This window comes from Anneissia japonica, unplaced genomic scaffold (assembly GCF_011630105.1).
Source record: "Anneissia japonica isolate Jap-2015-1 unplaced genomic scaffold, ASM1163010v1 scaffold1201_len176657_cov207, whole genome shotgun sequence".
In the NCBI taxonomy this organism is placed as follows: Eukaryota; Metazoa; Echinodermata; class Crinoidea; order Comatulida; family Comatulidae; genus Anneissia; species Anneissia japonica.
The window spans coordinates 149,700-160,929 of record NW_022694568.1 but is presented as its reverse complement, the minus strand read 5'-3'; the positions used below and the strand labels follow the sequence as shown (position 1 = coordinate 160,929).

Here is an 11,230-nt window from a genome sequence, read left to right as displayed (position 1 = left end):
TCATCAGTTGGCTGTGTCTCGTTACCAGCTCGTTACGGTTGAGTGAATCAGCTGACTCCCTGTCTAGGCAAATTTCCGAAATAAAAACTGGGGCAAATCGTTATTTTACACATAATTGAGACATTTTCATAAGTGAAAACCCATATAAATGAAAAGAACGGCCAAATTTACATTGGAATATCTAAAGTTTGACATGATTTTTTATGGGGTTACCGAATGCAAGCCTTTGAAAGTCGGTACATTTTAGGAAATTCCATATCTTATAACACTAGCTCAAAATCCTGTAGCACCAGTTTTTTTTTGGGACCCAGTTCACGAGCCTCGTTTTCGAATACCGCGCTCCAAAATTGAGTGCCGTCACCGTCATTGTGGTCGCCCATCCCTCCATTTTAAATTAAAAATCAATCCCACCTTTAAGTTGATAACCATGATATGAGACTTGTGTAGTGATTGATCCAGGTATTGCTTGTTCATAACCATTAATGCTATGACGTTAAATTGTTTGCTATTTATCCATAATTCACATATGAAATGAAATTAATTCGTAATAAACACAGTCAAAGCCGTTTAATGGTCAATGTCTGGCCAGTGTAGTTTCACTGGGTTGTTTACTTATTGGCATTTATAAGGTGAAGTGTTTTGCCAATATACGTTCTTAAGCTTAACTTGCAGTGCAGTTTCATTGAATTGTTCACCGATTGATGTTTACTAAAGCTATTTTGCCAATACACTATGCAATTGACATGTCGACCAGGATGCGAAGCCCCGCCCACAAAGTCAGGAAAACCTTAGACAATGGCAGCCAGACTTACCGAGTTGGCGAACATTTTCTTTGCTATTAACCTTTTGAATTCAGGGTAGGTGGTATGCAAATGAATCATATATTCATAGTGTTAATCTATTTCATGGAACAGGTGGGGAAATTGTAAAAGCCTCTGTATTTTGCTCCCAAAGAAAGAGGGAAAAACCGCATTCAGTCAACCTCATTGTCGGCAAAGGCCAAGTTACTGATGCCCACTGCTCGTGTATATCTGGGCAAGCACAGACATCTAGGCAGTGGCGTAGAAAAATATTTTTCATTGGGGGGGGGGGGTGATTGGCATGTTAGCCAGTGTCGTAAAAGGCGCGGGGAGTCGTACCGGGCTGGGTAATAAGAGAAAAGAAAGAGGAGAGAGGGAGGGAAAGACAAAGAAGAGGAAAAGAAAAGGAAAGAAAATGAGAAGAGAAAAATAAAGACAAGAATAAAAAGGAAGATATCATAATGACCAGACTCACAACACCCTGCAACCCCTTCTCCACTTCAAAATCTGTCATAACTCCTTTGATTTATGCTGCCCGATGGCGTAACCACTGGAGGACAAGGGGAAAATATCTATCTTTTAAAAATCTTCCCCACCCCTTTATAAATGCCCTTTCATCCCCTGAAAGTGCCTAAAAAGTTTTGCGCGCATTTCTTGTTAACATGGCCCAAATTCCTCTAAAAATTACACTTATAGGGAGTTTTGATGAATTCCAACGAAACACCAGGGGACAAGGGGAAAATATCCATCTTTGGAAAATCTTTCCACACCCCTTGACAAATGCATCCTCTGAAAGTGCCTAAAATTCTCAAATTCTTTGCGCGCATTTCTTGTTACGGTAGGCCAATTTCCTCTATAAATTGCACATTTTAGGAAGTTTTCATCAATTTCGACGAAATTAGAATTAAAAACACAAAAATATTTTGCGCGCTTGGCGCACATTTTTTAGGGCTTTTTTAGTTTTATCCTTTTAAGTTATTTAAACACATAATAGTCCCAAACTCAAGAAAGACAAATTTAAGATAGATCATTTTAACCTAAAAGAAGGGCCTCAATGTGTATACTACATGGTGAAAGAATATGTTTGTTATAAATAAAACCATGATGAAAATGCTTATATTTAGTTTCAAAAACACGTGTGGCCTATATTATAAATAAGATAAGCCCTATGTCGTATTGTTTTCTATATGGGGAGTGGGGTGGGGTGGGGTGGGTATGGTAAATTACTAACTGGGAAATGAGGATTGTATGTTATTATTATTATTATTATTATTATTGGTAATGGTAATGGTAATGGTAATGGTGGTATATTTGTAGTGCGCCTTCCACAATAAAATCGTCTCAAGGCGCCGAAAAAAGGTAGGACCAAGAATTTAAAAGAAATTAAATTATATTATATCTTATATTAAAGAGCCTATATTAATCAGAATATTTTTTTTATTTTATTTATTATAAGTTAAATAAATATAAATAAATGAATAAAGTAAATAAATAACAAATAGAAAATATATAATTAAATAAATAAATAATTGATAAATTAAGCCTTCAAAAACAGGCAGACCTGTTTATTATTATTATTATTGTTGTTGTTATTGTTATTATTATTGTTATTGTTATTGTTATTATTGTTATTATTATTATTATTATTATTATTATTATTATTATTATTATTATTATTATGTTGTAATGATGTTGTTTGTACTGTTCTTTAATTTTATTAAAGAGGGCCCCTGAATATCAGTTAACCTACTGGGCTAAACTAGAAGGGTTACCCTCTTTAAAGATGGTTGAAATAAAAAATGTAAAAAATAAAAAAAATAAATACCCACTGTGACCCGAGACCCCTGTTACGCGCCTGGTGTTAGCCCCAATGTGTGCTCTTGTGCGGACAGGGGATGTACCCCCATCTGAAGCTGGAAACCTTGTTTTTGCAAAATAAATTGATGCAATTTTCTATTATAGGCCTAATCAATAAATTCCTCATCAACCGGTATAAGCTTAAACATTCTTGGAATTGACATTACATTACTGATGTCATACACACCCTTCAGTGTGAAATGTGGCTCTCTTTGCAAGCACATCTAACATCTAAGGAAAGAAGAGCTTAGATTGGTACCAGATAAAATAATTTTGTTATCAACATTAATACATTATGCTAATTTTCGTAGTCCTATCTATAATTGTATCTAAATACCGATTTTACCGTCAACTGTAATAATAATATGAACCCCCAAAAAAAAGAAAAGGGGGGGGGGGGGGGGGGGGTGATGCAATGGACCATCCCCCCCCTTGTCAAATATTGGGGGGACATATCCCCCATCTCCCCGGGATCTACGCCTATGCATCTAGGCCTAGGCTCACGTATGTTTTGCATTGACAACCAGCTGTCTAAGGAAATTAAAATGTCCGAGAAAAAGTTTTTGATCATGTGACTAAGTGACGCTCGCTGATTAGTCTGTTTATCTGTCAATCAAATCTCGTCGAGGTGTTAATTATATTATGCAATTGAATATTGATGGTCATGGTCATGCGATACATAATATTTCTGTATGTGTATTAATATAATTTGCAGGGCTGTTTCCGTTTGCTGTTTTTGAAGTTTTTGGTACCATTTTCCTTTGCAATTGCCATTCCTTGATAAAGTTTGAAAAGGACAGTAATCAAGTAGTCATTGTGCTTCATCATTTTGTCTATACCAATTTGGGGTTCAAGACTCATACTCTGAGTGCTGGGGGACGAATCGACCCAAATCAATCCTGGTGCAATCCCCGAACCATAACATTCAATACATTCTTGAGTCTTAAAATGTCGACCTTTTGTAATTTTTTATCGGGGGAGGAGGGGGGAAAGGGTTTATGGTGTATACACCTACTGCACCCTCCTAGTTACGGACCTGCAAGATACATATAAGAGAGCTGAAGCATAATAACAAAAATCCCCAAATAAAAAGCATTTGACAAACTTTGAGCTTTAGTTTATGTGAGGAAATGGAAGGCCATATTCACTAGTTCTTTATTTTTAAGTTTCTAATAATTGTTTGGTTTTATTATTGATCATAATTAATCATAGTAATAACATAGATTGTAATATATTATACATTTTATTTTTGTTTGGTTTTATTATTGATTATTATTTTTTTTTTTTACATAGCTTTTAAAGGAAAACAATTAAATTTAATAATGATATATTTTTATACTATTTATAAAAAACTATAAAAACATTTTTTTGACGTTTCTTTTTTCTTTACGAATGTGCTGTTTTTGGAGTTCGCTCTGCTTTTTGTCTCCTTTGTAATTTGTCTGTTGTGATGAGGACTCAGCTTTGCTGAGTGGGACATTTCCTCTTAAAATATTAATAAAAGAAAGAAAGAAAGAATAATAAATTATAAATATAAATAAGTTATACATTTTATTACAGGTAATCACTTTCAGGTTTAATTTCTTTAAAAAGTTAAATTATTATAGCTTATTGTAGGTTTGGCTTGTGAAAGAACTTCTACAATAGGGAAGGCAGGTGAAAATAACATACATTTAAACTTGCCAAACTCGATTAATTTCAGTGTCAATCTTATTTTACATGCCAAATTGTTGTGTTCTCCGTTAATTAACAATCTGCAAGTCAAACAATAATTCAATGCCATTTTTTATTTGACTTTGGCAAGTTCAAATGTATAAATTAAAGTAGGGTTTTGTCCTAAATCCCAAATATTATACATCCAGAAATGACCTTCACATAATTAACATATGATGTAAACGTTTTTAAACCCTTTGCTTACATACTGTGATATTTGCATTGACTATAATTACCAACTTTCAATCATCACCCAATATGATTATTACATGATACAAGATAACATTTGTCTGAAAGGAAATTATATTAAACTTGACATTACATCAAAGAAGAATGTGTAGGATACATTAACATAAAATAATGTGACACAATGTGAGTGAATTGTTTCAATTTACCTCTAAATATGCAACTTCATTGTCAACCTTTTCTTGGTATCTCTTGTACACTTTCCTTTTAGCAATCATTGCTTCCTCATGTTGCATCTTTCTTGCTATTATCTGAATATTTTAAAAGAAAGCATTACATGATTTATAATTTCACAACCCACAAACTTCCTACTGTACATTTTGACATGCATCACCTTAAACTTTTGAAGAAATTATCTGCTATGATAGAACATCATTGGCTACCTGCTCCTTTACTTTTAAGACTCTGAAAGATGAAGATCCAAAGTATCTTCATGAACTGCTGACGTGCTGACAAACTTCTGCTTGTTAAGCTCACAGTAGTTCTACATGTTTATTGGGTGCTGGTTCCATGGATTTGCCAGACCTCTCAATGCGCATCTGCTATCTGCTGCTTATGCAGTTTCTTAGTTTTCTATTTTTCTTGCTTGCAAACTTAATTTGTTTGAGTTATAAATATTCCAGCCCTTGTGCCTCAAATTACCTGTAAACGATGCAGTGATGGAAGCTTGGTCTACGGTAATTTTTGGTTCCTTTCTTCTGTAGCACCTTGAGCACTACTTCAGTGGATATGTGCGCTTATAAATATTTCATTATTAATTATCATTATTATTTTTATTATTATTACATTGGCCTGTGATTATATGAAAGTAGCACATACCTCATCATGCTTCATTAACTTTAATTTCTCCTCTGTCTTCTGTCCTTGTTGCTGGTTCTCTTGCATCTGTAGCTTACGGGCTAAAATCTGTCAGAATAAAATATATTTGGTAAAGGTGATACTATCTTTTCATTAATTTGACCAAACATTTACAATACACATAAGTAGTAGTATACATAATATTAAATACTGTAGTAATACAATTTATTTTCACTAGCAACTTACAATAATAAAATAATCATATTTAATGCATCATGGAGTACAGCAAGTGGCAATGCAAAAAATGGAACCATTAAAAAAAGACATCTCAAACCAGAACATATACTAATTTTAAACTAAACATCAATCCATCTTTATTCACATGAAAATAAAAGCCAAATATGAATAGTATTCATTCATATATATTTCATATATATGTGGATTTTAAAGCATTCTTTTTTCAAATGAATTAAAGTAGCATTGGTAAACAATATCAATTGAGTAACTCAGTTAGGGTAAGCTGCCCCTCTTTGGGAACCTTAATGTCACCAGGTAGCACAGACGCCACAAGCCTTCAATAGTGAATAGGGAGGCTGCCTTTATAACTGGTGAATACTCCCGAGCTGTTAACTCCACTAGTTCACAATGGGAGCCACTATTGGTATGCCCACTCGGGGTCATGCAGAACCTTGCTATAGGTTTCCCTTTGCCTAGCTTTTAAAGAAACAAAAATAAACACTAGTACAAACAACAAAATACATATAGAGTTACATTTAACATTTAAACCTATTACCTCATCTTTTGTGGCTTGAGCTATGTGATCTGTGTCTTCATCACTATCACAATCAGTAACACCAGCTCCATTAGGAAAACCTGTAACTGTTCTCCGTGAATCACCATTGGAAATCTCAGATGCTGGAATATAATTTTATTTTCAAATAACCTTTATATTTGGATTCATTTGGGCTCATTGCATGGTTTATAATGTTTATATTTTGCTTCACTTTGACCCATTGCCTGGTTTATAACCTTGTTTTTATTTTTATTCACTTTGGACTGATTGTCTGGTTTACAACCTTTTATATTTGGATTCATCTGGACCCATTGCCTGGTTTTTAACCTAATATTTCGATTCACTTGATATGTTGTATCGGGTTCCACACGTTTTTCGTCAAACACCCTTTTTGAGTCTTTGAAAAATCAGTTGTACAACATACCAAATTTCTTTTTCATTTGGAGCCTGGCTTTAAGTCAATCACCTTGTTATCTCAGAACCATATGCCTTTCTAGGCCTAGCCTTAAAGTCTAGGCTTCATTTATGGTCACCAATGCTGTAGAGCAAGATTAGTTGTTTGTTGTGGGCATTCAGAGCTTGGCCTAACCACAAAATATTAATATTCATAACAAAAAGCACAAAAAACCGAAAGGTCTACTGATTAATCTCAGATAAGAAAGTATAATACATACTCCAAGTATTGAAATACACGCCATCGTGTTGGGTTTCAATATTTCAACATTAATTATGTCATCATCAGGAAATCAGAAATTATGTCATCATTTCCTGATGGTGACATAATTGATGTAGAAGTATTGAATCCCAACACGATGGCATGTATTTCAATACTTGGAGTATGTATTATACTTTCTTAAAAAGCACCAAGAACAATGGAAATTATAATGGTAATGGTCTTTAATTTCTATAGCACATAATACAGTGCAATGTTTCTATGCCATGCATTCTTTACCCAGTGTCAAGAAAAAAGAAAGAAAACAACATAAAAAATGAATAAAGCAAAATTAGAATTGTGAAAAAAGATGAGATTTAAGTGTGGACTTAAAAAGGGCCCAAGATGAAGATGACCTTATGAAATTGGGTGTCATTCCACAACGTAGGTGCAGCAACAGAGAAGGATATATCACCATAGGTTTTTTAACGAACCAGAAGAACAATAAAGAATTGTAGAACTGGATGATGTAGATCTGAGTATGCGACTACTCGTCATGATGACAGACTTACCATCAGATGACTTGTATTGCTCATTATCTGCTACTTGTCTTGCCAATTTCTGAGATTCAGCTTCTCTTCGCTGGTGCATTTCTCGCATTTTCTTTATTTCTGCTGCTTGCATTCGTTTTGCTAATTCCTTTTTAAAAAAATGAAACACCAAAAAAAAACAAAAAAAAACAATAATTTACAAACATCCTTTTTGTGATTAAAAATTATGTTGTGATTAACTACAACCACAATACAAAACTAAAAACAAAATTCCTGAATTCCTTAAAATTTCCATACATGATGCATACCTCATCTGTTAAAACTTTCACTAAGGGTTCTTGCCTCTTCATTGGAACACCTTAAAAACAGAAATATAAGCATTTCAATTCAATTCAATACAATTTTATTTCCAATTCCATCATCAAAATACATTATACAGGTAGAACATGAATAATTCAAATATAACAATTATAATAAATAAAATGATTAAATTATAAGGAATTGGAAAAAGACAAAGCAAGTATAACTAATAATACTAATAATAATAATAATAATAATAATAATAATAATAATAATAATAAGAATACACTAATATTTATATGGATTTAGTTTCAATATTTAAGTCAATCAATCAATCAATAAGTGGTAACTAAATGTAGTTGGTAAATAATTTTTAAATAACTTTAATTAAAAAGTTTGAAGAGAGGTAAGGATGGTTGTGATGATTAAATCATAAGGAATTGAAAAAAGACAAAGCAAGTATAACTAATAATACTAATAATACTAATAATAATAATAATAATAATAATAATAATAATAATAATAATAATAATAATAATAATAAGAATACACTAAAATTTATATGGATTTATTTTCAAATATTAAAGTCAATCAATCAATGAGTGGTAACTAAATGTAGTTGGTAAATAATTTTTAAATAACTTTAATTAAAAAGTTTGAAGAGAGGTAAGGATGGTTGTTAATAATGTACAATAAATATAGCCTGTAATGCCTTTTCTGGAGAATATGAAATCGGTCTAATTTGGTAGGACTGGCAGAATTCCATGATGAAATTGAATATGTTAAATGTGGAAGGATTAGAGCATTGTAGATTTTTAAGTAAAATATTGTGGGGCAATGTATGTGCTTAATTTATTGAGAACACCAACTATCTTTGATACCCTGGTTAATAGAGAGTTTTAAATATGCATTATCAATACATTTATGTTTACTCTTAAAATAACATAATTTGTTTTACTTTCATTTATTGTAAGTATATTTGCACTAAACCATTTAGAAAGTAAAACAAGCTCATTGTTTAATTATAAACCCTCATGTAAATAATTGTACTTAAAAAATATATTTGTGTCGTCTGCAAACATGATCATCTCAATTTCTTAACAGGAATGCATGAGGTCACTCACATACAGCAAAAATAAATAAAGTTTGCTGTTTGGCATACAGAATCTGATAACTTAAAATTTCTAGATCTTAACTCCGTCTTAATTGAAGACAAAGGTTGGTTAGACGTCTTCTGACATGCCCTTTACACATTGCCTATAAAGGGGAAAAATATATAAATAAAATAAAGTAATAAAACCTTGTATAACACATTATAATGACAACTACAACTCACCTCCTACTGCACCAACTTCCTCTTGTTGAGAAAGTTGTCGGGCTAATCTTTCACTTTCTCTGTCCATTTTTTCCCTTTCAATCTCTTTCACTTCATCTTTTTGTAATCGTTTCGCAATCTCCTGAAAAAAAAAATGAAATAAGTTAATTTCATGAGGGGAAAAAATTTAAATAAATTGTAGTAATGTAGCCAGGAGATAGTGAAAATAGTATGCGGACAAGAGATGTTGTGGATTAAATATTTAATTGTTTTCACTCAAGTGGTATGCAAAAATGAGTTTAGACCATGGTGGATTCAACCTCAAATAGATTTCATGAAAGTAGTATGTGGCTGTGCAACTATCGCCCAGTCTAGAATTCTGCAAATCTTATCTAAACTTCTTTAACCTACTGTTTTTAATCAGCTATCCTGACTTATAAACAACAATCAGGGTTCTGGTCAAATTTCTCCATCACATCAGCCTTCAGGGCCGTATCCAGCTTTTTGAATGGGGGGGGGGTGCGTTTTGCGGGCGCAGCGAGCAACCAGTGAGCGCAGCGAGCAACCAGGCTGGGGGCCAGGGGGTCGCCCAGGGCTCCCGGTCGGGGCCCTGGAAAAATTTGTTTTCTTACGTCCTAGTAGACTAATTTGAAGACATTTTATCATGTTAATCTCTATATGTCCGTAAACACAGCGATAGGGCCTATCAAAAAATTAACAGTGGAGGACATGGAGAAACAAGCTAATTGTTTCCCAAATGAAAAATATTACTGTATAAATTCGTAACCATTACGAATAAAAATTCAAAATCAATTCTGCTTTTAAATGAATAATAGCAAAGTTTGATATAAAGAGTGGATTAAAAGCGACTGTAAATGAGCTGATTCAAACAACTAGAAGAATTTGAAACAAATTAATCAACATTTTAATTCTTGGCATTCTTTGATAGTGATGAATGCTGGCTTTCAGGCGATTTTATTGATTCTGTTATCCAGACCAAAGGCTGAAGTTATATGTTGTGATTCTTGGTTAATTTTGTCGATGTCCTTCTCGGTCGCCTTCTTATACTGGGGAACAGTAATTTGTTACTGAAGAGGAAAACCAGTATAAAGAACAAATAAATAAATAAAATAAATGTTGGATACATTTCCCTGTAGGAGTTTTTTTGTAATTTTCTGCTGGGATCTTATAGTGATTTCTGGTTTTGTCAGTGGCTACAAATATATCATCGGAATTATTAATAGTTTGAATAAATGTCTGACAATTTGGTAAGAAAACTGTTATGGTTGTGGCGGAATTGAACATTATCTATTAAACGGATTGCATCTTCTTCGAAATCACATATCTCCTCAATTTGGGGCGGAAAACTGGGTGATTTAAATCTGTATGCTTCCTTGGTGTTGGCGTTGCTACTGAGGTTTAAAAAGAAAAATGCCTTCCATTTCATCCTTTTTTACACTTTCGGTCTTTTCGATGAGTAGTTTAATGTATCCCCTTATATAATATATATATACATATATATATATATATATACATATATACACATATATGTATATATATATGTATATATATATATATATATATATATATATATGTCGATTAAATGAGGTGCTAATTGGAAACTGCCGCAAACTACTCAAAGACATCGACAACCAAATTCACTTTAGGACTAGAAGGCTAAAAAGAAACTTTCCTATATCTGAGTTTCAAAACAAACTCAAGATTATTGCCAAGGATTGCCTTAAGCTTTCCAAGGAACTTTCCCTGAGGAGACAACACAAATTTGGTCGAGACAATATCACTTCAACACAAGTGATCCAACCTTCGCACAATGTTTGGCTTTCACGTAAACCTAGAAGGTTCATTCGGAGCTTTAGTGATAATCCGTGCAACACCACGGATTCAGTTGTTCAAATTAACTGTCAGCTTTCCGAAGGAGAAACCAAACTTCTATCCCGAGGACTCAAATTTTGCCCAAAACCGAGGCAGGCTGACCCACAACAACTATCTTTGGATCTGGAAACTTTCTTCCGACGTTTAAGATGCCGTGAATTTTTCGCCGATTCTGACGGCAACACCACAGATAACATGGGCAATGTTACCAAATTCAAACCTAAAAGTACCTGGAATCCCCCTAAGAATCGTTGCCCAGCTTTAGAAACTTTCATTCAGGCCATTGAGGAGGACGTTAAAAACCACACTCCT

General features: G+C 33.3%; 1 protein-coding gene across 4 annotated transcripts in view; it reads right to left on the bottom strand.

Moving 5' to 3' along the window:
* LOC117101080 (coiled-coil domain-containing protein 50-like) overlaps window positions 1-11,230 on the bottom strand; it is a 65,341-nt gene that overhangs the window by 10,494 nt on the left and 43,617 nt on the right. For 3 of the 4 annotated variants that reach the window (XM_033240947.1, XM_033240946.1, XM_033240948.1), the window contains exons 5-10: window positions 9,047-9,167; window positions 7,719-7,768; window positions 7,432-7,558; window positions 6,208-6,329; window positions 5,436-5,522; window positions 4,766-4,867 (exon numbers count right to left, since the gene is read on the bottom strand). In XM_033240947.1, the coding sequence (XP_033096838.1) occupies window positions 4,766-4,867; window positions 5,436-5,522; window positions 6,208-6,329; window positions 7,432-7,558; window positions 7,719-7,768; window positions 9,047-9,167 (609 nt within the window). Of the gene's footprint in view, window positions 1-3,666; window positions 3,694-4,765; window positions 4,868-5,435; window positions 5,523-6,207; window positions 6,330-7,431; window positions 7,559-7,718; window positions 7,769-9,046; window positions 9,168-11,230 lie in introns of those variants that run through there. The other variant, XM_033240949.1, reaches the window with a different exon arrangement.